Genomic DNA, 27908 nt, shown 5'->3' on the forward strand with positions numbered 1-27908 from the left:
CCCCATCAGGACCTGTGAGTTCAGCAGCCATGAGTTCTGATTCGGAGATGGCTGTTTTCGGGGAGGCGGCTCCTTACCTCCGCAAGTCCGAGAAGGAGCGCATCGAGGCCCAGAATAGGCCCTTTGATGCAAAGACATCTGTCTTTGTGGCGGAGCCCAAGGAATCCTTTGTCAAAGGAACTATTCAGAGCAGAGAAGGGGGGAAAGTGACTGTGAAAACCGAAGGGGGAGCGGTGAGTAGAGACCTTGTGCCAGCTACTGCATCGTGCTGAGTTTTAGAGGGTTTGGTCAGTCAGCTGACTCCAATGCTTACCTGTCTTGTTTATCAGACCCTGACTGTAAAGGAAGACCAGATCTTCCCCATGAACCCTCCCAAATACGACAAGATCGAGGACATGGCCATGATGACCCACCTGCACGAGCCCGCAGTGCTGTACAACCTCAAGGAGCGCTACGCAGCCTGGATGATCTACGTGAGTGAGTGACCCTTAGAGGGGTCTTGTCACCACCATGTGTCCTAAGAACCTATGGCTCCCAAAGAAGCACAAATCCATCACCTGAAGTCATGAGTCACTAGGAGAATAAGTCAGAAGAGGATAACCTGAGGTGTATGGGACCAACACATGCTTTGTTCACACAGTAAAGTTCATAAGTAATTTATAGAAAAAAGGGAAAAGAAAAAAAGTTCATTTTTGCTACTGTAGACCTCAGTCCAACAATAGCACTCGGCCTTTCTCATTGACAGCAAGGAAGGCCAGGCTCTCTGCTGGCGGGGTTACCCATGGATCTGTTGATGAGTCATGCCTCCATCTTCCCCCTCTCCTCTCCATTCCTACCGCAGAATCATCCCAAGAGGGAAAGCACACAAGTGTTTTAGCATTTAAAGCTATATTCCTAGGAATCAAATTTCACTCATCTTCATTCCTCCTAAATAAACACAGTTTGTACCAGTATGTTCTGGTCCCTTTATCAGCAAAACCTTTTCAGCTCCCCAGGCAGTGCTGGTGGTCTGTGCTCTTGTTACTGTACGGCATTCCCATTCTCCACGCTTTGCCCAATCACTGAGTCACATCCCATCTCCTGCACTGCCGGGAACCTCTCAAGGACATAATTTCAGTTCTGCTGCTTTTCAGACTTGAAACATAATGCACAACCTGATATTTTTTGAAATATTTTATTTTTATTTATTTGAGAGAGAGAGAATGGGCATGCCAGGGCCTTTAGCCACTGCAAACATACTGCAGATGCATGTGCCACCATGTGCATGTGGCTTACATGGGATCTGGAGAATTGAACCTGGGTCCTTAGGCTTGGCAGGCAAATGCCTTAATCACTATGCCATCTCTCCAGCCCCCAAATATTTTAACTGTATACCATGTTATGTTAAATATTCTTAATTTTTTTTTATTTTTAAGTTGTGTGCTATGTCACATTCATATTTTTGCATAGTTAAGTCAGTACTGATATTCAGTTGGGCAGTGTCCATGCAGATATGCCTGATGTTAATGTGGAACATCACATCTAGTTGTGGAACATCACATCTAGTGTATCCTGGATGAGTTGCCCTACATTTCTAAAATCACTATATTGTATTCAAAATATATTTATATTATTTCATTTTTTGCTTTTCTTATAGCTTAGAAGTCTTTTACACATTTTCCAGTATGACTACATTCTCTCATGCTTACTTTCTTAAAGATTTTGCATATATATATATGTGTGTGTCATGTGTATGTATATAAGTATATATACATTTGCATATATACATCTATATTCAAATTTTACCACAGTTCACCTGATCACTCTCTTACTGTCGGAAACTTAGTTGGTGTGCAAATTCATGTTTTTATAAATTTAATTATATTAATTCTGCAAAAGAAATATATTCATGTTTCCTTAAACAATCACAATACCTTCCAGTACACATTTAACAGCAAATAAGCAGACATGACTCTGGAGGTCCTGCTCTGTGAAGAATCACTGGGACAAGTCCTAAGCATGGCAATACGAAGTCTGAATTGGTGTCTTCCCTTAAAGATGTTGCTAGCTGCCAACTAATTTTCATGCTGATGCCTGGAAAAAATGTGGTGTACTCATTTAAAGTGCTCCTTTTTGTCAAAATCCAATTAATAAGTGATTGGCTAAGTAACAGGAAAGGCCTGAGTGTGGTTATTTTCTTTCCTTATGTAGACCTACTCGGGCCTCTTCTGTGTCACCGTCAACCCCTACAAGTGGCTGCCGGTGTACAACCCCGAGGTGGTGGCCGCCTACCGAGGCAAAAAGCGCCAGGAGGCCCCGCCCCACATCTTCTCCATCTCTGACAACGCCTACCAGTTCATGCTGACCGGTGAGTGAGCTGGGTACTTCATTCTTTCTCAGCAGAACCACAAAAGAGAGTCCCAAGCAATTTCATCACACTCTGAAATGATCCCCTTTCACTGATTCTGGTGTAGTTGTGAGATATTACAGAACTGCTAATGATCTTTTAAATATTCCAAGGACAATAGAAGTTCCTACGGTTAAGCTCTGGAATAAGTCTGAAAGTCACTAAGTTTGAGCAGAAATACAAGCATCCGCAAGCATATGTAGACACATGCAAGCATAAACACACAATCACACACACAAACTGGGTCTCCAGGAAAGAGAAAACTTCGCTTCTTTATCCTCAATATCATGAATTGCAACCAATGAGCAGTCTCTCTGAATTGTAATCAGAGGTACCTATTGCCCTTTGCCCAGAAGCGACAACAGAGGGCTTCAGATTGAAAGCCGTATTTGGAGTCAGTTATTCTGTGAGCTGACTTTCTACAGTGTTGTTTCTCTTAGCTACACTGATCTTATGCACTTGTGGTCTCTCTAGAAATGGTTTAGAAACTTCACGAGACAAAGTACGCAGCAGCATGAACCTAAACGTAGGAAATGAAGCTCCACCATTGCATTTGCTGCTCCTTACACACTAAAGAATTTCAATGTCTGCTTTTCCTTTCTTCTTTTACTCACAATAACTATGCAGCTAACTTCAACTGTCATCAAAGCCTGACACCAAAGCCAGGTCCCCTTTTGATACTTATTTTGTGGTAGAGTATTTAAGTTAGTGCAGCTGTGTGATGCCATGATCAAGCATGCTATGGCGTTCAAGCCTTCTGTTCCCCGTGGAATCTTTTCCTCAAGTGAAATATTTCTGTGAAGATATGAGTGGTGCTCAGGAAATGGGTGCTGTGTGCGAGAGCGAGGGAGGAGGAAGAGGGACTGGAAAGATGATAGGCCTCAGGCACACCAACCTCTAAGAACTGAAAATCACACTGAGAAATGTGAGGATTATTCATTCTTATTTCACTTGCCATTTACAAGTGGGTGAACAACTGTATTTAGGGCCTGCATTTCTCTTGTAGATCGGGAGAATCAGTCAATCTTGATCACGTGAGTCCATCTTTACTTTCTTTTTCTCCCGGTTTTGGGTTGTGGGTAGCTGCTAGCTTTGGAGCCTCGTCTGATTCTGTTCTGACTTGACAGCGGAGAATCCGGGGCAGGGAAGACTGTGAACACGAAGCGTGTCATCCAGTACTTTGCAACAATTGCGGTGACTGGGGAGAAGAAGAAGGAGGAATCTGGCAAAATGCAGGTGGGTCTGAGAGTCAGGTTGAGGATCCAGACTCTGCCAGGGCTCCCAGAAGTCCGGAATCCCATATGCAAGGCCTGCTCTTGCCTTTGCAGGGGACGCTGGAAGATCAAATCATCAGCGCCAACCCCCTACTGGAGGCCTTTGGCAATGCCAAGACCGTGAGGAATGACAACTCCTCTCGCTTCGTAAGTCTCTTGGGCACTGTTATGGGCACTGCCCAACAGCCAAAATTTATGGGATTTTTGAGACACATTCTCTGATCCTTTTATACACTTTATATTACACTGTGGATTATTTTCTGTACTCCTAATTTTTATTGCTATTATGCATGCTATAAAGTATTTTATTTTTAATTGTCAGTTGTGTATATTCATGGACACAACACAAAATTTACACATATATATGCATATATATATGGCACAATAATGAAATCAAGCTAATTAACACACTCATTATCTCACATACTTATCATATCCATGAACTCTTTAAGATAAATGCTTCTACTGACAAAACAGGGGATAGGCTTTTATTTCTGATATAAATAGTCTCAAAACTGGTTTAAAATGAAAGCCTCAGAACATCAAGTGTTCTGAATTTTTCTAAGATTTGTTATTCAGAAAAACCCAGTAGTAATGTTTGGTTTTCCTTCCAGGGCAAGTTCATCAGAATCCACTTTGGCACAACAGGAAAGCTGGCTTCTGCTGATATTGAAACATGTGAGTGCCTGCATGTCCTCTACGGGCAGATCTGCTTTAAAGTTTAAAGTTGGTAGAAAATTAAACTTGCCTATTACATGTTCATTTACAGTTTTTCCTACTTATGTTTTGTTTTGTTTTGTTCCAGATCTGTTAGAGAAGTCTAGAGTTACTTTCCAGCTTAAGGCTGAAAGAAGCTATCATATTTTCTATCAGATCACATCAAACAAGAAACCAGAACTAATTGGTAGGAAATGTTATCATTCCTTTGCAAAATTACTGCACCATCACGTGTCAATGCATTTTCCAACCTAATGTTCCATGTCTGAATTTTATTGGGTTTGTTATTTCATTTTTAAAGATAGCTTTGTGAGGGTTAGGAGTATAGCTCAGGGGTAGAACACTTGCCTAGTATTTTTGTAAAGCCTTGAATTCAATTTCTAGCACAAAAAAAGAATGAAGCTTGGTAAAAATAATAATGTGTTTACTGTGAAAAATCCATAAGAGCGCCAGGCGTGGTGGCACACACCTTTAATCCCAGCACTTGGGAGGCAGAGGTAGGAGGATCACCATGAGTTCGAGGCCACCCTGAGACAACATAGTTAGTTCCAGATCAGCCTGGATCAGAGTGAGACACTACCTCAAAAAAGCAAAAAAAAAAAAAAAAAAAAAAAAAAAAAAAAAAAAAAAAAATCCATAAAGAAACAAAAGGAAAACTGAAAATACCATTCCCAGTTTCTACCATTGTGACCTAACCACTAGGCATGTTTAGATGCGTATTAACCCTCTATAACCATACCTTTACATTATAAATACATATAACTTACATAATTGAAATAATAGTATTATATGCTCTTTTATAACTTTATTGAGCATATCATGCTTTCTCCATATTAATAAATATTGTTGATGATTGTATATTGCTTTGCTCTCGAGTTGAGCAGAATCCACTCGTATTCATTCCTTCCCCTTCATCCAATTCCACATTTTAGCTAGTCACCAGTATAATGACTGTGTGCATATGCATAGATATAACATTTCTCCTATGGGATTCTCTTTGTTGTATTGTAGAGGTGTTTAAAAACAGATAATGATAGGAGACACTATGACATCAAACTTAAAGGTGTTTGAGGTAGTGCTAAATATTCTTTAAGCACTCCGTCAGTGCCTGTCGTTCATCTCTCAACCAAGCATCATAGAGTGGTCTTAGACTGTGCCAAGAAATCTCTTTCTTTAGTGGAGAGAATGACTCTTTTTATCTGTGCTTTGTCCCATGTGCTTAGAGATGCTGCTGATCACCACAAACCCTTATGATTACCCATTTGTCAGCCAAGGGGAGATCAGTGTGGCCAGCATCAATGACCAGGAAGAATTGATGGCCACAGATGTAAGTAGAACACAGAGCAATGGGAATTGTTATGTTGGGTCTGAGCAATGGTCCGTGCAGATATTCAGTTTCCAGTAGAAATAGCAAAGATTCAGGGGTGGTGCACATATATGGGCCCACTGAGTCAAAGGCTTTCCCTTTGAAGACTTCTAAAGATCAGCTCACTTTGGAATTTGTCTAAACCATTTGATGAAGTCATGTGCCATCTTCCAAAATCACCAGTGCCCTCAGTTCACTATTCTTGCTTAGTATATATGCCTATAATCCCACTGCTTGTGGTGGATTCTGCTTGCCCATATGCCTTTCCATAGCAACTTGAGGAATACTCTGCTTGCCAATAGCTGGCAGTCTCTTCACTTTGACCAGCAAGTCAGGAAGGGGAACGTGAGTGGAAGGTCTCAAGTGTGGCTCATAACCCTAACAATTATCCTCTTGTTCTATTGACAGAGTGCTATTGATATTTTGGGCTTTACTAATGAAGAAAAGGTCTCTATCTATAAGCTCACGGGGGCAGTGATGCATTATGGGAACATGAAGTTCAAGCAAAAGCAGCGTGAGGAGCAGGCTGAGCCAGATGGCACTGAAGGTACCAACTTAGTTACTGGCCTGATTTAATTTCATTTGAAACTCATATTCTTACCTTGTTACCCTGAATTTTCCCAAGGAAGGTAAATTCAGTTTTTTTAGAGTTAAATTTCTTAGCATTTTTATGTAATATCCTATTTAAAATGTGAACGTTAGATGTATGTCTCCTTATACTTTAAAAGTTTTTCATATAACCAAAGCCTTGAACTTAGTGAAAAAAAAATGGCCAAGACAAAGACATACTAAAACACTACACACAAAAAAGAACATGGCTTAAAGGGAGCTTTGCTTATTTATTTAAGAAGAAGGGCTTCTTTGGGCCAATAAAACATTGGATCTATTCCTCCTTTTAGTTGCTGACAAGGCAGCCTACCTCCAGGGTCTGAACTCAGCTGATCTGCTTAAAGCTCTCTGCTACCCTAGGGTCAAGGTCGGCAATGAGTATGTCACCAAAGGCCAGACTGTTGAGCAGGTATGTCCATAATTCAGTTTCGCCGCTGGTTATGGAAAACAACTCACAGTCCTCACATAGCTTCAAGAATTTCGTCTTTGCTTGTCTAGGTGACCAACGCTGTGGGTGCCCTGGCCAAGGCCATGTATGAAAAAATGTTCTTGTGGATGGTCACCCGTATCAACCAGCAGCTGGACACCAAGCAGCCCAGGCAGTACTTCATTGGGGTCTTGGACATCGCTGGCTTTGAGATCTTTGATGTGAGTTGCTAGTTAATTGGTGAGATATTTTTATAATAAAACAACAAAAATATTCATAAGAAGCAGTTGGTGACTATTATGACCCTTTCTTGCATCTGTCAGCCATATGAAGACTTAAAAGAGATTTGACAGCTACTAATCACTTGCTGTAGTGATGGTCCCACCTACCTGGCCGTCAGTGCGCTCAGTGAGGGCTGTTCAACTTGCTGTGTAATCCTAAGGGAGTTACACTGTAGGGGAAGAAGGGCTCTAAAAATCCCACAAAACAAATGTGGCTGATGCTAAAATATCACAGTAAACTTCAGCAACATGCTATATTCTATGAATATACAGTGGAGAAGCCACTGACAAATACTCAGGCTGATAATCAAGGCTGAGAAAAGCTTAGCGATTATAATCATTAAAAAATTCAATTAATTTTTAATGCCTTTTAATGTATTATAATAAAATAAAATTTCCCGTTCGATTATGAAATTCACTTTTCTTGCTTAGAGCTTTTAAAAGGTTTTATCTTCTTTGTAATTGTTAAAGGAAAACCTGGGTATTACAGAAAATGTAGAAAGAAGTCAGAGAAAAAGATTCCACATAATTCCACTATATACTTAGCACTGATATTTTGGTGGTTTCTTTTAAATAGAACTATGGTTTTGGGTATCTTGATTATTTTCATTCCACACTAAAGAACAAGGACAGCAGTAGTCACTTGAAAGGCTGACCATAGTGACGCCCATTCAGTGTTGGCTCCTACTCAGCTTCTCATGAACTGCAAGGTAGCTCTTAAATGAGCCCTCTGGAAAATGGAGATGATAATAGGAATCAACACGGGGTAGCAAAGTTGAAACTCAGACGTAAGAAAAAATATTAATATTGGCTTAACATTTTCTATAAAATGGCTTCCACGTGCCCTCAAATGTTTTGTTTTGTTCCAGAAGAGGCTCTTTCAGTCCAATGAAGGGGTATTTTTTTTTTTCTAAATGTTCAATTAGCTTCAGAGAAAAGTAAACACTTGTGTTTGTGCAGTTCAACAGCCTGGAGCAGCTGTGCATCAACTTCACCAACGAGAAGCTGCAGCAGTTCTTCAACCACCACATGTTCGTGCTGGAGCAGGAGGAGTACAAGAAGGAGGGCATCGAGTGGACGTTCATCGACTTCGGGATGGACCTGGCCGCCTGCATCGAGCTCATCGAGAAGGTAGCCTACTCCACCACTCTGTGCTCTCTTCCTGTGTAGTCTGCCCCTCATGTTTACCCAGATGCCTTTGTCTTGCCTTACACACAGCCCATGGGCATCTTCTCCATCCTGGAAGAGGAGTGCATGTTCCCCAAGGCCACAGACACCTCCTTCAAGAACAAGCTGTACGAGCAGCACCTTGGAAAGTCTGCCAACTTCCAGAAGCCCAAAGTGGTCAAAGGCAAGGCCGAGGCCCACTTCTCACTCATACACTATGCGGGCACGGTGGACTACAACATTACTGGCTGGCTGGACAAGAACAAGGACCCCCTGAATGAGACCGTGGTGGGCCTGTACCAGAAGTCTTCCGTGAAAACTCTAGCCCACCTCTTCTCTGGTGCAGCAGCCGCTGCTGAGGCAGGTAATGCTTCCAAGTTTTACATTGTCTATAGATATCACAAAATGTGATGTTACATCGAGACTAGTGATCTCAAAGCCCAGACCAAAAGGTGGCAAGCCTTCCCCTCTTTCCTTGCTGTGGACATACGTGGCTGTGGCTCACCTCCCCACAGAACTAGACTGTCAACCAGTGGACAACCTGGGCTTCTGTGACTGTCTCCTCCTCCTTCTTCCATATTGAATATTAGGCTCTGGGGATATCACAGACAACATAATCACCAATACCTCAAATTGATCTCTAACTGTGTGACGAATGCCCTTTATGTCACTTTTCAATAGAGAAAGATTCACAGAAAAGTAAATGTAAACTAAGTTGGAAAATAAGATTCCACCAGAGGCACTAGTAGATAGGGAAATGTTCCATTTGAGCCAGGAAAGAACAGAAATCATCCAGATGTCACTCTGTGTATTCAAAACTACATTTGAATGACACCTTTCCTTCTTTCTTTTTCTCTAGAGGCAAGTGGTGGGGCTGCTAAGAAAGGTTCCAAGAAGAAGGGCTCTTCTTTCCAGACTGTGTCTGCCCTTTTCAGAGTAAGAAAAACCCATTTTTTTAAAAATATTATTTATTTATTTGCAAGCAGGGAGAAAGAGAGAGAGAGAAGACACAGACAGAAAGAATAGGCACACTAAGGTCTCTCGATGCTGCAAATGAACTCCAGATGCATGCATCTCTTTGTGCATCTGGATTTACGTAGGCAATGGGGAATCAAACCCAGGTCATTTCTAGACAAACACCTTAACCACTGAACTATCTCTCCAGCCTCCAGAAAACAAACAAACAAGCAAGCCTGTTTTTAACACTACCAATTACTTTGGGAAATTGGTTTTAGAAGCAGAAGAGCTTCTTTCCCAGAAGTCATTAGAAAAAGACTGACATTAACAACTATTTTTTTTTTTTTTTGGTGTAAAGTGAGTGAGAAGGGATTTAAATTATTCAGAAAGTATTATCTTACTGTCATGTAAGTCAAATAATGAAGGCGACTTCATAGGAGATCTTATAGAACTTAATGACCTACTATGCATAATCTAGTTCCGTCACGAAATAGAGGAAGGTCACTATGGAAGATTAAAGGGCATTAGGCTAGCTAGTGGAGTTGCTGGCTGTGCTAGGCTCTTCTGTAATCCCAGCATGTGTGAGAAGGAAGCAAAGGGATTGCAAATTGCAGGCCAGCCTTGGCTCCATGGCAAGGACAAGAAAAATAAATAAACAACAAAAAAAACCCAACACCACCAAACCAAAACAAACAAACAAACAAAAAAATCTGCCGCTGGGCGTGGTGGCGCACACCTTTATTCCCAGCACTCAGGAGGCAGAAGTAGGAGGATTGCTGTGAGTTCGAGGCCACCCAGATACTCTGTAGTGAACTCCAGGTCAAACTGGCCTAGATTGAGACCCTACCTCAAAAAACCAAAAACAAACAAACCAACCAAAAAAAAAAAACCCAACACCACCAAACCAGAACAAACAAACACATTTTTTAAAAAATAGTAAAAAAAAAAATCATAAAATCTACAAAAAGCTAATATGGTATCTTTTTTTTTAATATTTTTTTAATTAATTTATTTATTTATTTGAGAGCAACAGACACAGAGAGAAAGACAGATAGAGGGAGAGAGAGAGAGAATGGGCGCGCCAGGGCTTCCAGCCTCTGCAAATGAACTCTAGACGCGTGCGCCCCCTTGTGCATCTGGCTAACGTGGGACCTGGGGAACCGAGCCTCGAACTGGGGTCCTTAGGCTTCACAGGCAAGCGCTTAACTGCTAAGCCATCTCTCCAGCCTGGTATCTTTATCTTTAATTCAATCCCTTGTCAAATACAAGGGTTAAAGTGATAAAGTCCAAATGTGGTACAGACTTGCATTTCCTCATTTAGTAGAAGAGAGAATAACCACCCAGTATGGGAAAGCAAAGGCCTTGTAAATGTCTTTGGGTAACCAAGAACTGGGGTAGAAGCAGCATGGTGTGGTATCAAGAGAAAAGACATGCATAGCAGGCTGCATTACCTACGTATCTCCTGCCAACTCAAGTGCAGAAAGATGCACTGAGGAAGAGAGCTAATCCCAGGAGATGCACCCAAGGCGTTTCTTTCCTTCAGTGAAAACAGCCACCGGGTCATTTAGTCTAGCAACAGAGATGGATTTTACAGACATCACGTACTGCTCTCATAACTGTGCTGATAGCGTGAGATGACAGGAACTTTTCTGATCTTACAGGAAAATTTGAACAAGCTGATGACCAACCTCCGGAGTACTCATCCTCATTTTGTGAGGTGTATCATCCCCAACGAAACTAAGACTCCTGGTAAGAGGTTCTGGAGTGAAAGCACAAAACACGCTTGTCAAGCCTCCTTTGTTGGACTTTGAAGTAGAATAAATGTGTATTTTCAGGTGCCATGGAGCATGAACTGGTCCTGCACCAGTTGAGGTGCAACGGTGTGCTGGAGGGCATCCGCATCTGCAGGAAAGGATTCCCAAGCAGAATCCTCTATGCGGACTTCAAGCAGAGGTCAGGCTCTACTCATTATAACATATTGCATATTGTGATGTTAAGTATGAAAAAATTCAATGTAAGCAAAGCAAGTTAGTGAAAAGTGAAAAGTATGCCTCTATTTGTTTTTTGTTTTATTTTGTTTTGGCTTTTGGTTTTTCAAGGTAGGGTCTCGTGCTCTAGCCCAGGCAGGTTGACCTGGAATTCACTACATAGTCTCAGGGTGGCCTTGAACTCACAGCGATCCTCCTACCTCTGCCTCCCGAGCGCTGGGATTAAAGGCGTGCATCACCATGCCCGGCTCTTATTTTTATTTGTCTGACAATTTAATCAAAATGTTAAAGTACATGATTTTTTTTTCACTTAGCAACACAAACTTTAAGACATTCTTAAACATGTAACAAATCTTCATACTAAGTTGAGCATGACAATATTTTTAGCTGAAAGGAAAAGAAACCAAAATTCTAAATTTGCCAATTTTGCAAAGATGTGAGATTCTGTCCAAAGGTGTGAAACAAAGGAGAAAATGTAAAAGTTATAGCCAGTGGCCAAAGTACAGTTTGCACTCCTATGCAATAGCTCTGGGGGTAGCTATTTAGCACAGGACTCTATCCTACATCAAGGTTTTCTAAAACAAACAAACAAAACAAGACAAAATAAAAACTGGGTGAGGGGAAAGGAATGGCATTTGCATGTCAAACCATTCTGTGTACCTGATGTTTGGAGAACTTGTAAGAAGAATGAGACATATGCAGATTTACATTTCAGAAATATTTAAAGAATGATTTTAGCTTTAGATAAATTGCAAAGCTATTACAGGTCTCTCCACAGGAGGGTCCTGCAAACCTAGTCAAAAGCCTGTATCTGGGAAGACCACAGGTTCTGGGGGAGGCTAATGTTGTTGTTTACTTTGTCACAAAAGAAGTAAATATTATAATCCTCATAACATTGTCAGAAGACAGGTAAACTACAATTTAAGTGCTGCACAGAATTTTTGCCAGCTTAGCTCACAGAGGTGAACACAGTAGAGGGAAATACTGTCATGGCCTCATTTTTCAGATGAATAAATAAGAAAAATAAATGAATAAATTAGATGAATAAATTCATCCAAATAAAGTTTTAGATAAGTAAAATAAGGAGGTCAGATCTGTCCAAAGTCCCAATTAATAAATAGCTGAATTAGGAAGTTTTGCATGCAAGAATAGCTACAAACATGTCATTATCTTTTCTCTAATTTTCCCCTTACACATTAGCATCCCAGTGGTTTCCAGAGTCAGAGGGGACATGTTGTAGTGACAACTCCTTAGGTGTTTTTTTTCCTCCATTATAAACCTACCTTGAGGATAAGGATAAGGCCTAGGTAACAGCTACAGGACACTGGTGTCCCCTAAGTCAAAGTCTGGTGGAATTGACAAGGAAGAGCAGTGTTCGAGACCCACAGCACCTTGCAGTTCCATCCGAGCTAACTTAGGATGGCTCCTCATACCTAACATATCTTCTATCATATTCCTCAGTAAAAAACAATTTTCTTAGACTCAGGATCTTACTTATAAAAAATTCATCAAACCAAGTACAACACTTTCCTTCATGAAGGTCACCTACTTTAATGTGGACAAGATGATATAATCCTTTCCTGACAACATCCCATTATAAAGTTCATCTACTTTAATGAAAACAAGATGATATAACCCCTTTCCTAACAACAGGGTCTGATAAAGCAGAAAGGAAAATTGCTACTATAAGGGAAGGAAAAGGGAGTAAAAATGATAGCCCTTAGGTTGTCATCCATGTAAATAACCTCCCTCTGTGAACAAAGAAAACTTTTTAAAGTATTTTATTTTTTAATGAGAAAGAGAAAGAAAGAGGGAGAGAAAGAGAATGGGTGCATCAGGGTCTATAGCCACTGCAAACAAACTCCAAAGCTCTAATTTTCAAAAATGCAATTTAATTTTCAGGTCCTGCTTATTTCACAAACAATGCAAGTATTAAAAACCTACATTTACTTTTAACAGATACAAAGTACTAAATGCAAGTGCGATTCCTGAAGGGCAGTACATTGATAGCAAGAAGGCTTCTGAGAAGCTCCTTGGCTCTATTGACATTGACCACACCCAGTATAAATTTGGTCACACCAAGGTGAGATTCTCTAAATCCAACTCAATGCTATTCCTGCTCCTTTGAACTTATGTGAACTTTCTGACCTACAATGTTGTCCATGCACAGGTCTTTTTCAAAGCTGGTCTCCTGGGGCTCCTAGAGGAGATGCGAGATGAAAAGTTGGCCCAACTGATTACCCGAACCCAGGCCATGTGCAGGGGGTACTTGGCGAGAGTGGAATACCAAAAGATGGTGGAGAGAAGGTATGAAAACACAAGAATGGTCAGCATGGAATATATTCTGGGTGGGTAACAAGTTGAGAAACATAAATCATCCTCAGTTCTTATACCTACCAGGAGAAAATATACTGGTGAGTAAGCAGAGAGGTTTTTTGTCCTAACAGTTCTGATATGAATTTGTTGGACAGATTATTAAGTAAGGGATATTGGAATGCATAGTATTTTCAAAGATGGTTTTAGATAGAATACAAAAATGACTTCTTCGATTCTATTATTGAAGTATCATGATTTTAAATATTCAGGGTATTTGCCTGTGAACGACTTCTTTCTTTTTGCAGAAAATAGCTACAATGTCACTGTGGGGTTTGACTTCTTACTGATCAAATTTGATGCAGGGACAGAATTCAAAGAGCCAGGTGTCTCAGACCTCTAGTGGGAAATGCATTTTACATTACCACCTGTGTACCTGTACATAAATGAGAAGTCAGGGTCAGTACATAAACAAATTATGGGAAGCAAATTTTATTTGGACCACTTGTAATTTTATAAAATTTTCTGTTATAAATTGTTATAAAGTGATAAATTTTAGTTATTACTAGCTAATTTGATTAACTAATTATATATGATGGTCAATTTTAAGTAATCTAGATTAAAGATAATGTAGTATTATAGAATAGAATATAAAATTCACCCAACACTGAAATATAAACTAGAGATTGTCAAACAGATTCTGATTTTTTTAACTGCATACCCCACATCCATCAAGGACCATGCACCCTTTCTCTACCCCTGTCCTGATTTCGTGAGAATGTGTGGAGCACTGATGTGCAGCAGAGCTTCTCAAAGGGCAGTCCTACTTTTGTCTAATCACCATATGTTGCAAGTTTATTGAAAATGCAAAGTTGGGGCTGGAAACATGGCTCAGCAGTTAAAGGCACTTCTGGCCTGAATTGTCTCAGGTTCAATTCCCTAGTACCCACGTTAAGCCAGATGAACAAAGTGGTACATATGTCTAGAGTTTGTTTGCAAGAGGCTCTGGTGTGCCCATTCATCCACATTCTCTATTTTTATTTTCATTTATTTATTAGAGACAGAGAGAGGGAGAGAGATAGAGGGTGAGTGAGAATAGACGCGCCAGGGCCTCTAACCACTGTAAACGAATTCCAGACACATGCCACTATGTGCATCTGGTTTATGTGCGACCTGGAGAAATGAACCAGGGCCCTGAGGCTTTGCAGGCAAGTACCTTAACCACTAAGCCATCTCTTCAGCCCTCATTCATATTTTTGTTTGTTTGTTTGTTTTTGAGGTAGGGTCTCACTCTATCCAGGTTGACCTGGAATTCACTCTGTATTCTCAGGGTGGGCTCGAACTCACAGCGATCCTCCTACTTCTGCCTCCCGAGTGCAGGGATTAAAAGTGTGTGCCACCACACCCGGCTCCTCATTCATATTCTTAAACAAATAAGTAAAAAATTTTAAAGGCATAGCTTCAGGATACACCTAAATCCCTGACTCTGGATCTGTATAAGTAGAATCATGGTATCTATATTACTTTTTTTTTAAAAAAATATTATATTTATTTATTTATTTGAAAGAGAGAAAGAGGCAGATAGAAAAAGACAGAGAATTATCACACCAGGGCCTCCAGCCACTGTAAATGAACTCCAGATGCATGTGCCACCTTGTGCATCTGGCTTCTGTGGGTCCTGGGGGAATTGAACCTGGGTCCTTTGGCTTTGCAGACAAGCCTCTTAACTGCTAAGCCATCTCTCCAGCCTGGAGTTTGAATTGCTAACAAGTATGTCAAGTGATTTTTAGGCATACCCAAGTTTAAGAAGCAATGATATCAAAAAATTAATGACTACCAAGTCTTTGACTATTATCACAGAAATACAATTTGTCTAATCTGCAAGCTTGAAAGCAAGTGAGGAACAGGATGGCAAGACCCTCAATCCTTGCTGTCGGAATTTCATCTCACTTCATCATCCACGCAATACTAATTTGCACCACTGCACTTTAGGGAGTCCATCTTCTGCATCCAGTACAACATCCGCGCCTTCATGAACGTCAAGCACTGGCCCTGGATGAAGCTCTTCTTCAAGATCAAGCCCCTGCTCAAGAGCGCAGAGACCGAGAAGGAGATGGCCACCATGAAGGAGGAGTTCCAGAAAACCAAAGACGAGCTCGCCAAGTCAGAGGCGAAAAGGAAGGAGCTGGAGGAAAAGATGGTGTCACTGCTGAAAGAGAAAAATGACCTGCAGCTCCAAGTTCAGTCTGTAAGTTGAGGTTCTATCCTGAGCATCACTAAACAGCATGCAGTGCTAGAGCTCTGGCCATGGTGAGAAGTGAACCATGGTCAGCAGGGAGGCACTCTAAGTGGAGAGAAGGTCAGAGACTTCAATTGGCCATGCATTCCATCATGCCCAGCAGACAATTCCGACAGTGCTACAATAACCCAGTGGCATTGTAATGAGGTGGAGCTGTCTGTCTGTTTCCATTCAACACAATTTCATCAAATACAGCAATTTTGGTTTCTCTCCCTTTGAAGATAGCTTTTGAATGTGGCTTTAGCATGAAACAGTTTCAATAAAGCATTAAGAGGAGAAAGCCTGGAACAACCTCAAATAACTTTGATATCCATGAGTCTTACATCACAGTTTGGAGAGCCGACAATGTCTACACCAAATGTTATTGAATTATAGTTTGTCATTGATCTGCAAAATATATCTGCTCTTTGCAATCTATATCAACAGTCTGTGGCCTGTGACATCACACTGATGGCTATCCCAGTTACTCTGCCTTCTATTCCACCCAGTCTCCCCTGGACACTCATCTTACAATTTCATTGACCTGGAAATGTCATTTACAAGACTGTCTTTCTTTTGGGTTGAATTGAATTGATCTGGGATAATTTACTCATCACAATTCATACTTTTTTTCTGTTCAGATTAGTCTCTGCTGTCAAGTATTGGGCAATATAATAACTCTTCCAAGCTTAAAGACGGGGCTCTTACTGCTTTCTTTAAATCTGTACCCAACTCTTTTCTTCACTGACACTCAGAATCTGTCCTCTAGTATTGATCTCATCACACGGCTGTGTGGAACACATAATAGTGTTTTATGCATTCAAAGTTTTTTATGGAAGATTACTGGTTCATATATATCCCATATCTCTCTTATTTCCTGTCCTCCCTATTCCTCTAAATTTAAAACAGCACGTTTCCAGAAACTTTTTGATTACTTTATACCTCAACTTGAATCTTTTTTTTTCTTTGTTTATTTATTTGAGAGCGACAGACACAGAAAGACAGATAGAGGGAGAGAGAGAGAATGGGCGCGCCAGGGCTTCCAGCCTCTGCAAATGAACTCCAGACGCGTGCGCCTCCTTGTGCATCTGGCTAACGTGGGATCTGGGGAACCGAGCCTCAAACTGGGGTCCTTAGGCTTCACAGGCAAGCGCTTAACCGCTAAGCCATCTCTCCAGCCCTCAACTTGAATCTTCATCAGAATCAGTTTCCAATGCAACAAAGGGAAATATTTCAGTAGCAGCCACATCTTGAATTTTTCCTGAATGCCTTCCCACCCAACTCCTGATCCTTTCCCTAATGAGCCGACTTCTGCAAACTCAAATCCTACTAATCTCACAAGGCCAATTCAATATTACTTCCTTCACAAAACCATCCCAGATTTAACTTCTTTGATCACTGATATCACAAATAGCTTTCTATTTGAATGGTAGCTTTTGAGAGAAAGGTGTTCTAATCTACTATAAATTTTACCCTCCTAACAAACAGGTCAGCAAATAGTATGTTTTGGTTTCCCTCTCATATGAAAAATGTATTGCACACAGCAAGTGGTTCATGAAACACAGACCCCTGAACACGTACATAAGTGAGTACAGGAAATCCAGGGATCATGCGAAGAAGGTCACACTCTAATCATGCAATATATTTTATTCTTTCCTTTCAATTGATTTTGATTTTATTGATTTTATTGCCAAATCTAGGAAGCTGAAGGCTTGGCTGATGCAGAGGAAAGGTGTGACCAGCTGATCAAAACCAAAATCCAGCTTGAGGCCAAAATCAAAGAGGTGACTGAGAGAGCTGAGGATGAGGAAGAGATCAATGCTGAGCTGACAGCCAAGAAGAGGAAGCTGGAGGACGAGTGCTCAGAACTCAAGAAAGACATCGATGACCTTGAGCTGACGCTGGCCAAGGTGGAGAAGGAGAAGCATGCCACAGAGAACAAGGTATGAAGCATCTCCCGCCATGCCACGTGGAGCCTCTGCCATGCCACCAGGCTGCTCTCCAGGACAGACCATCTCTCTCTTGACCTCCTTAGGTGAAAAACCTGACAGAAGAGATGGCAGGCCTGGACGAAAACATCGCCAAGCTGACCAAGGAGAAGAAGGCCCTGCAGGAGGCCCACCAGCAGACCCTGGATGACCTACAGGCGGAGGAGGACAAAGTCAACACGCTGACCAAAGCCAAGATCAAGCTTGAGCAGCAAGTGGACGATGTAAGTCTGGAATTATTAAGGAAATGTTTTCTTCTAAAAAAGAAAAAAAGCACCCTTTCTAATTCAACATTATTATATTTAGCTTGAAGGATCCTTGGAGCAAGAAAAGAAACTTCGCATGGACCTGGAAAGAGCCAAGAGGAAACTTGAGGGTGACTTGAAGTTGGCCCAAGAGTCCATAATGGACATTGAAAATGAGAAACAGCAGCTGGATGAAAGGCTTAAAAAGTAAGTGTGAAAACCTTGCTTAGGGATTTTGTCCAGTATATGATATGAGCTAAGCAGTTGTCCTTTTCTTTAAGGAAAGAGTTTGAAATGAGCAACCTGCAAAGCAAGATTGAGGACGAGCAGGCTCTTGGGATTCAGCTGCAGAAGAAGATCAAGGAGTTGCAGGTAAGGCCATGGTTTCCATCGGACTAATGCAACATGAAGACATAACTGACCCAACACACTGAGTGTGTATTTCCCTCTACCCCCAGGCCCGCATTGAGGAGCTGGAGGAGGAAATCGAGGCAGAGCGGGCCTCCAGGGCCAAGGCAGAGAAGCAGCGCTCTGACCTCTCCCGGGAACTGGAGGAGATCAGCGAGCGGCTGGAAGAGGCCGGCGGGGCCACCTCTGCCCAGATCGAGATGAACAAGAAGCGGGAGGCCGAGTTCCAGAAAATGCGGAGGGACCTGGAGGAGGCCACCCTGCAGCACGAGGCCACAGCGGCCACCCTGAGGAAGAAGCACGCGGACAGCGTGGCCGAGCTCGGGGAGCAGATTGACAACCTGCAGCGGGTGAAGCAGAAGCTGGAGAAGGAGAAGAGCGAGATGAAGATGGAGATCGACGACCTCGCCAGCAATGTGGAGACTGTCTCCAAAGCCAAGGTACAACATATTTGGGGTCATTGATATTAGCGGTACTACCCACTGTGGACACATCAGTTAACATAGGAAGGGAAGCTTATGAACATTACATCTATTACTGCAAATATTAGTAATAGAGGAAGTGAGCAGAGAAATGATAATTTTTTATTTTTCAATTTAACATATGAAGACCCAGAATTCAAAGACTCCAAGCACATTAGTCCTTACACAGTGAGTGACTTGAACATAGGTTTCCAATTGGAGAATACAGGTATCCCACAATTTCAGTTATAGAACAAGTTTTGGTATACATAAAGGTAATGAGGCATTTTTGAATGTGTTTCTAGAAAAGTCCATGAAATTCTTACAGAATTTTAAAATCAGAACCAAGTCTTTAAGTTATTATATAACTATTATGCAGAGCTTCAGATTCAGTTTCATTCAATAAAAGGAAATGTTTTGATATCCCATCACATATAGAATAATATGATTTATAGATGAAAGGAAATAAATGCATTAATTTTTATTTGTGGAGAAATCAGCTATGACAGATGCCATTATCTTAAAAGGTCTTCACTCCCCTTCCGTGTCGCAGGGAAACCTGGAGAAGATGTGCCGCACTCTAGAGGACCAAGTGAGCGAGCTGAAGTCAAAGGAGGAGGAGCAGCAGCGGCTCATCAATGACTTGACCACCCAGAGGGGACGCCTGCAGACCGAATCTGGTAAGTCTCTCCTCCTTCATGGTGTCTAAGAGCAGAGATGATGGAGTTCAAAACAAATGATTTGGTGATGCAAGAGCTTAAAAGGTGGTGAGAATAAGTGTGAGTCACCAGAAGGCTCAGACTCAATCCACACGCAAGGTCATTTGGAGACATTGGGGATGAAGATTTCCATATGATTAAGTCAAGCTCAGAAAGGCCTGAAAACCGATTCACAGAAAGGGTATTGAAATAGAGTCACTCCAGTATGGTCTAGAACTTCTCTTTCAGTCCACAATTTTTGTGGCTGTTGCTATTTTGCAGTGCTAGGGAGGAGGAAACCCAACGCCTCATGGGATGCTAGGCAAGTCCCATAATCTTCTCCAGGTTTTCCTACCATATAGTAAAGGGAAGTGAAGATCTTTCAAGATAGTGGTATCTGTGGTAGCCGATTTCCCCAGGGAGCTGTCTCCATTCCTATGTGTCTTTTGTTTATGTCAGCACTGACTAAATTCCCCAATGGAGCAAGGGATATCCCCATCTCTTTAAAGTCTATGGAACTGGGACTGTGTGGAATTGTACATTTTAGCTTCCTGTTTTGACAGTCACTACCAGGTTTTGCATAATGTCATACAAGCCTAAAAGAACTAGTTATGGAAAAGACAAAAAGAATTTAAGCTGGTATTTATTCATTTGGGTTGATATGCAAGTTTTGTTTGGAAAACCAGAGCTTTGTCACTGATCATGAAGATGTCAACAGCAAAGTCCAGTCATGGATGGCAAGGGAGGGTTAAGTTGATTTCTAAAATTGGCTTGCTTGCAGAAATTTTCTTTCCTTAGACAACAACAGTGCCATTTATTTTTTTCTGTCAGGTGAATTTTCACGCCAGCTTGATGAAAAAGAAGCTCTGGTGTCTCAGTTATCGAGGGGTAAACAAGCATTCACTCAACAGATTGAAGAATTAAAGAGGCAACTTGAGGAGGAAGTGAAGGTCATTATCAGTCTAAGACTGATTGCTGGCTTTATGTCCCATGAGTTGACTTTATAAGGAGCCAGTCATACAACCTATAAGGATTTAGAGACTTAGGAATTAAATGTCTAAAGTACAATGAAGCAAACTGAAGGTGTTACTATCTCTGCAGGCCAAGAACGCGCTGGCCCACGCCCTGCAGTCCTCCCGCCATGACTGTGACCTGCTGCGGGAGCAGTACGAGGAGGAGCAGGAATCCAAAGCCGAGCTGCAGAGGGCGCTGTCCAAGGCCAACAGCGAGGTTGCCCAGTGGAGGACCAAATACGAGACGGACGCCATCCAGCGCACGGAGGAGCTGGAGGAGGCCAAGTAAGGGCACAGATAGGAGAGAGAATATGCAGGAAACTTGCCATACTCAGTTCACCAAAGCTGGCTAACTAGCTTTTATCTGCCAGTGACTGGAGAATAATTCCCCCAAAACAAACATGGTTACTTCCCTCCCAGCCTAACATGGAGTTAAGAAAACAAAGGATAAATGTAATTACTGTTTACACAGCTTTTCCTTTTTTGCCAAGTGCATCAAGCTCACCCTAGCCTCGGGCATCTCCACTTGAGACCTCCCTCTGACTTTCAGATCTTGCCTCAAATGTTACCTCCTTAGGGAGACCTCCTTCTAATAGCTACAATCACTATCCAACATTTACTTTATTTTATTTCTCTCATTGCCACTCAGATCTGAATGGTATCATTACACATTTTCTTTCTTTTTTTTGTTGTGGCAAGCCCAATAGGCTGGCTTTTTCTTTTTTCTTTCTTTTTTTTTTTTAATGAGAGAGAACAAGAGCAAGCACTGGAGAGAGAACTGGTGCGCCAGGGCCTCCAGTCACTGTAATTGAACTTCAGACACAAGCGTCACCTAGCGCACATGTGTGACCTTGCACATACATCACCTTGTACATCTGGGTTACATGTGATCTGGGGAGTTGAACAGGGGTCCTTAGGCTTCACAGGCAAGCACCTTACTTAACAGCTAAGCCATCTTTCCAGCCCTCATTATGCATTTTCTGACTTGCTTACTTTGGATCCCTCTCGCTTGTTTACAAGCTTCTCTGTCTTATCTGATGCTAGGTGCTCAGAGTATGGTTCCTGAGAGGAGCTCATTGGTTACTGCTGAAGGAACAAATAGATTTAATATGAAGTTTTCAATACCCTTCAGTCTAGTCCTATTTTCTATTTATTATTATGGTCACTCCTCTCTGATGATGTATATAATCTTCAAGGAAGAAGCTGGCCCAGCGTCTGCAGGCTGCTGAGGAACACGTTGAAGCCGTGAACGCCAAGTGTGCTTCCCTGGAGAAGACCAAGCAACGGCTGCAGAACGAGGTGGAGGACCTCATGCTAGACGTGGAGAGAACCAATGCAGCCTGTGCGGCCCTGGACAAGAAGCAAAGGAACTTCGATAAGGTGATTCGCTCCTGCAGCCTCCTCTGCCCTCGACACCTCAACTTTCCCTGCCCTTTACAGGAGCTAACTGCCATTGCTTTTCCAGATCTTGGCAGAATGGAAACAGAAATATGAGGAAACACATGCTGAGCTTGAGGCCTCCCAGAAGGAGGCCCGCTCCCTTGGCACTGAGCTCTTTAAGATGAAGAATGCCTACGAGGAATCCCTGGACCATCTAGAAACTCTGAAGCGAGAGAACAAAAACTTACAGCGTGAGTCTCGCTCACTTCCAACCAGTACTCATGCCTTGAAAGAATCACTTTTTTATGCCTAGCTCCTGACTAAACCATCACCTGCCTTTTACCCAAACAGAGGAGATTTCTGACCTCACAGAACAGATTGCAGAAGGAGGCAAACGTATCCATGAACTGGAGAAAATAAAGAAACAAGTGGAACAAGAAAAGTGCGAACTTCAGGCTGCTTTGGAAGAAGCAGAGGTACAGGTCAAATTGTGCCTGGTAGAGCAATATATTCATAAAATAGCGGGTCTTAAATTCACCTACAGATGAGTCAAAATAAAATATATGGAACAAACTTATCTGTGTGCAGAAACACCTCAGATTGTTTAAAAATGTATATTTATGTGCAAGCAGAGAGGGGTAGATGTATACAGAGTGAAACAGAGAAACACGGGCACACCAGAGCCTCTAGTCACTGCAAACGACCTCCAGATGCGTGCACCACTTTGCGCATCTGGCTTTATTGTGGGTACTGGGGAATTGAACTCCAGTCAGAAGATTCTGCAGACAAATACTTTAACCACTGAGCAATTTCCCGAGCCCAACACTTCAGAATTTTTGTTTGTCTGTTTTTGCTAATGTCACCTCCTGCTGTCTTTAAGGCATCCCTGGAGCATGAAGAGGGAAAGATCCTGCGCATCCAGCTTGAGCTGAACCAAGTCAAGTCTGAAATCGACAGGAAGATTGCCGAGAAGGATGAGGAAATCGACCAGCTGAAAAGAAACCACATTCGAGTGGTGGAGTCCATGCAGAGCACGCTGGATGCAGAGATCAGGAGCAGAAATGATGCCATCAGGATCAAGAAGAAGATGGAGGGTGACCTCAATGAGATGGAAATCCAGCTGAACCATGCCAACCGCATGGCTGCTGAGGCCCTGAGGAACTACAGGAACACCCAAGGGATCCTTAAGGTCATTGGCATTAAGACGTGCTCACTGATGACTGGGGTGACCAGGGCCTGAGAACACGGTGTCTCAGTGATCCTTCATCCCACAGGACACCCAGCTGCACCTGGACGATGCTCTCCGGGGCCAGGAGGACCTGAAGGAGCAGCTGGCCATGGTGGAGCGCAGGGCCAACCTGCTTCAGGCTGAGATTGAGGAGCTGCGGGCCACGCTGGAGCAGACGGAGAGGAGCAGGAAGATTGCAGAGCAGGAGCTCCTGGATGCCAGTGAGCGTGTACAGCTCCTCCACACCCAGGTGGGATTGAGTGCAAGGACTTCTTGTAGTAAATGTCTCGGAATATATAAGCCTGATTTTTGAGCCCTCCTCCTCATCCTTTAGCTCTTATATTTTGTCCACTGCCTCTTGTGCTACAGTCCCCAAGGCACTGGAGGGTGTAATAACCATGTTTCTGTATTGCTACACACACAATGTTCACTTCTCAAGCACTTTGAGACTCCCCAGCATTCACCACTTTCTGAAAAGAAACTGCTCTAAACCAAAGTGAGAGCAGTACTAATACATGAAGACAAACCTATATATAGAGAGAGGGTAATTTTGTGGGCATAATATATTCATGTAGCCAAACAGTAGTTATACCTTCCTCTTAGGCCTTATGGTCCTTCCTAACCATAGGGTTTTCAGTAGGTGTTCAGTATTAGGCATGAATTCCCTCCATGGAGGAGGCCTCAAATCCAATCAGGGATCAATTGGTTATACCCATAACACAAATGCCATTATTGCAGTAGTGGGCACATCTAGCCTAATTGGCCAGTTACGTAGCTTGCAGGGTCTACTGCTAGTCAATCTTGCTAATGACTTTTCTACCCCAGCTCTCTACATAGCGCGTTCCAGCACAATGACAACTAGACAGCAGGCTGCTAGCTCAGTTCTAGCTTGATCGCTCAGTGCCCTACAATCACGCATGTGGTGTCTTCAGCAATAGGGTCTCATCCTCTAGTTCTGGTGGGCAGCCAAGAGTCTTGGCAATGAAGCAGTACTATTTGGGGGCCTCAGGGACCTACTGACCAACAGCTCACTGGGAGGTATATTACCCCAAAGCATGAATTTTTTTTTATATAATTGCCAGGTTTTATACTTCTGCCAAATTTTCACTCTATTATTGAGAAGTCTTTCCATTTTATGTTAATGTTATTGATTGACTTCCTTGGATATTCTAAAGCTGCCACACATTCCATTGTGCTAATGGCTTTACTGACCCTTGTTATCAATAGTGACAGCTTTATTGCAGAAGTGGAGTGTAAATGTATCTGTTATAATTTTAATCATGTGGCTAGATTGTCTCGTTGGTAAATGGAAATTATAAAATTATAAAGCTATTTGTTCTGCTTGTGATGCTCTTGAAGATGCTGAACATTCTGTAGCAATTCTATTTTAATTTCACTATGCGACATTTTTAATATTACAGAGCATTTCTTTAATTCCTAAAGTTTATCTGAATGTTTTCAAAAACTGAGTTCCACTAAGTACTTGAATGACATAAGAAGGTGTATAACTTATTGTTAACCAGAACACCAGCCTGATCAACACCAAGAAGAAGCTGGAGACAGACATTTCCCAGATCCAGGGAGAGATGGAGGACATTGTCCAGGAGGCCCGCAATGCAGAAGAGAAGGCCAAGAAGGCCATCACTGATGTAAGCAGACACACGCGTTCTTCCACCTTGTTAGTCGGGAGGTTTCCCGACACCAATAGCTTTCCTGATCTCTTTCCCAGGCCGCCATGATGGCGGAGGAGCTGAAAAAGGAGCAGGACACGAGCGCCCACCTGGAGCGGATGAAGAAGAACATGGAGCAGACGGTCAAGGACCTGCAGCTCCGCCTGGACGAGGCGGAGCAGCTGGCGCTGAAGGGCGGCAAGAAGCAGATCCAGAAACTGGAGGCCAGGGTGGGTGTTCAGTATATGTGCCCATTTCCCCCTATTCACAATGTCTGATGGGATGAAGAGTTCTCAGGAGCCGACCTACTTGCAGGTGCGTGAGCTGGAAGGAGAGGTTGAGAGTGAGCAGAAGCGCAACGTTGAGGCTGTCAAAGGTCTGCGCAAGCACGAGAGGCGAGTGAAGGAGCTCACTTACCAGGTGCGGCAGCAGTTTTTTATCAGCTGAGTGTTCTCTCCAATAGATGCGCGATGCTCATGTGACTTGGGGGTAACACTCTGTGGTTTTATAATCCTTCAGACAGAGGAAGATCGGAAAAACATTCTCAGGCTTCAGGATTTGGTGGATAAGCTTCAGGCAAAGGTGAAATCTTACAAGAGACAAGCCGAGGAGGCTGTAAGTAGTCTCGGGATGGGGAAGAATAAGCCCCAGGGCTATGAAGAGCTAACAGATAATAATTTATCAAATAAGCTAATGCCTTTGCTAAGACTGCATGTTTAAAGACTTTTGCATATTTTGTATTTTATGCTTGTCGTTTGTGATATCACTAGCTTGATTTTAAAAGTAAACTTTTCCTGGGGCTGCCCATCCTATCTGAGCCGTGTCTGAAGACCGTCTTGTGTTTAATTTATTTCAATGTAGCTTATTTTCATATGAGTAACAACACTTAAACAATCTCAGTCTTGTAAATAATAAAAAGAAAAAGAGTGGGGGAAAAAAGATCAGACCCTGGGCCTCAAAAAAAAAAAAAAAAAAGTAAACTTTCAGGCTACAAATTAAAAAAAAAAAAAAGACTTAAAATCAGAAATAATACAGGCTGCCTATGGTGTGATAAAGTGGCAAAAAGATAAGCAAGTATAACCAAAAATCTATATAATATTACAAAACAAACTTTCTTACATGATTCCTGAGCTAAAGTGAAATATTAAAAAATATGCTTACTGATTACTAATTATAAATAAAATGAAGAGGAACATGCTGCTTTTATAAACCTGTAGAATATAGTCAAAGTTGTGCTTCGAGCTATTCATTGTTTCATATGTGAATTAAAATAATGCATCAATAAGCTCATATCCAATTCATAAATTATAAATAATAATTATAACAATGGAAATAAGATGCTCTATTAAAGGCAGAAAATAATTGATCAGAGTATACTATTTTCTAATTTGAACATTTTAGTAATATGTTATAGCTTCTGGAGAATTAAAAAAATATACTTCTAACTAGTTTAGTGAAGAAAATGAGAGATAATACAAATACAACATTAAGAATATAGAAAATATAATCCAGGTACATAGAAAATATTTTTGAATGCAATATATAAATATATTTCAAAGTTGAAACCCTGGATAAGTTGATGATTTTTTTTTCTAGAAGAATGTATGCCACCAAGTTGGCTGAATATTACTTCAGAATTACTTTTGAAAATGGACCCAGGTCCAGATAAGTCTTTCAAAATTTTAAGGAACAGATAATCCTCAGCTATGTAAGCTGTTCAAAAGCATGGGACAATTGGAAGGCTTTCCAGTGTGTGTTGAGAGGCTCACATAACCCTCATACCAAGACCTGTCCAAGAGAGAACAGGGGAAAGAAAATAAAGCCAGTTTTATCCCTGAGTGCAGTCATAGCTTGGATAGGTTACTAAGCAGTAACTTACTTTAAAACAATATTTATTTTATTTTGTTTATTTGAAAGAGAGAGAGAGAGAGAGAGAGAGAGAGAGAGACAGACAGACAGACAGACACAGAGAGAAAGAGGCAGCCAGAAAGAATGAGTATGAGTGCTCAAGGGCCTCCTGCCACTGCAAACAAAATCCAGATACATGTACCACTTTGTGCACTTGGCTTTACGTGGGTGCTGGGGAATCAAATTCAGGTCATCAGGCTTTCAGGTTTAGGCTTAGCAATCAAGCAAGGACCTTTAGCCGCTGAGCAATTTCTCCAGCCCTAAAACTCTTTCTTTATTAAAAGGAGTGACTGTCAGTGATTAGATAGGCGTAGGTACTAAAATGTCAGAATTATGTTATATATTAGGAATCTGCCAATGCACTCACTTTTATATCCAAAGCAGGAGGAATCAAGTGATCATTGTGTGACAGAATGATCCAGAACAGAATTTGACAGATATTTCAATTTTAAAAAGTGATTGTTAAGTTCACCCTTAATGTGACAAAAAACACCCAACTCTAGTGAATGTTCTTCATGTAAAGGCGCGTGTGACAACCTTGAGTCATACATGCTTGCCTTCTCTGATCTTATTAGTTTTGCTTTACTTGTGACATATATCAGCTTGGTTGCAACATATGGATACAATTATTTATTAGAGACTGATTCCAATTAAATCATAAAACCAATTGCAATGATAAGCAACATCCAGGAAATGGTGAGATGTTGCGTATCTGTTGATGCAATGCTTTGTCTTCTCAGAAGTGTCCAGAGCTTAGATGATGTACAGTATGGACATCTCACAATTCCATTTTCGTTCTCAGGAGGAACAATCCAACACAAATCTATCCAAGTTCCGCAAGATTCAGCACGAGCTGGAGGAGGCCGAGGAGCGGGCCGACATCGCCGAGTCCCAGGTCAACAAGCTGCGGGTGAAGAGCCGCGAAGTTCACACGAAGATCATAAGTGAAGAGTGACGGAGCCCCAGGGCTGTGGGACGACTAGGGAGAGGCACAACATGTGAAGCCTTTGGTCACACCCTTATTCCTTACTGCAAAGGAAATAAAGAACACAGGATATCTGGACATTCTCCCTCAGCTGGTCATGTCTTTTGTCAGTCTCCTAGAGCTGCGTCAAAGTTTGAATAATCTCAACACTGCCAAACAAT

General features: G+C 41.9%; 1 protein-coding gene across 7 annotated transcripts; it reads left to right on the forward strand.

The window, feature by feature from the left end:
- Positions 1–29: 29 nt before the first annotated feature.
- Positions 30–27717, forward strand: Myh2 (myosin heavy chain 2). 7 transcript variants are annotated; one of them, XM_045130518.1, is made up of 39 exons: positions 30–233; positions 330–473; positions 2191–2347; positions 3393–3420; positions 3514–3622; positions 3715–3807; positions 4275–4338; positions 4466–4564; positions 5601–5704; positions 6152–6290; positions 6643–6761; positions 6851–7000; positions 8021–8191; positions 8279–8591; positions 8915–8932; positions 9114–9163; positions 10846–10933; positions 11020–11137; positions 13132–13255; positions 13343–13479; positions 15478–15733; positions 17464–17706; positions 17799–17975; positions 18058–18203; positions 18278–18368; positions 18455–18844; positions 19419–19545; positions 20395–20513; positions 20665–20861; positions 21773–21956; positions 22042–22207; positions 22308–22432; positions 22837–23145; positions 23231–23434; positions 24708–24833; positions 24914–25084; positions 25170–25274; positions 25374–25469; positions 27565–27717. In XM_045130518.1, the coding sequence occupies exons 1-39, from the start codon at positions 30–32 to the stop codon at positions 27715–27717; spliced, it is 5814 nt and encodes a 1937-aa protein (XP_044986453.1). The 7 variants fall into 7 exon arrangements, with proteins under 7 accessions (XP_044986453.1, XP_044986449.1, XP_044986450.1 ...); XM_045130514.1 differs by lacking the exon at positions 8915–8932 and having other exon boundaries at positions 3514–3634; positions 9087–9163; XM_045130515.1 differs by lacking the exon at positions 8915–8932 and having other exon boundaries at positions 8279–8596; positions 9089–9163.
- The last annotated feature ends 191 nt before the right edge of the window (positions 27718–27908 follow it).

Source organism: Jaculus jaculus, chromosome 12 (genome assembly GCF_020740685.1).
Source record: "Jaculus jaculus isolate mJacJac1 chromosome 12, mJacJac1.mat.Y.cur, whole genome shotgun sequence".
NCBI lineage: Eukaryota > Metazoa > Chordata > Mammalia > Rodentia > Dipodidae > Jaculus > Jaculus jaculus.

What these genes read in the sequence shown, in the direction of transcription:
- Myh2 (XM_045130514.1), top strand. Translation starts at nt 30, where the DNA reads ATGAGTTCTGATTCGGAGATGGCTGTTTTCGGGGAGGCGGCTCCTTAC. An exon ending in CTGGCTTTGAGATCTTTGAT is followed by an intron (nt 7,001 to 8,020) that starts GTGAGTTGCTAG and finishes GTGTTTGTGCAG; the next exon opens with TTCAACAGCCTGGAGCAGCT. An exon ending in CTGCTTTGGAAGAAGCAGAG is followed by an intron (nt 22,433 to 22,836) that starts GTACAGGTCAAA and finishes GCTGTCTTTAAG; the next exon opens with GCATCCCTGGAGCATGAAGA.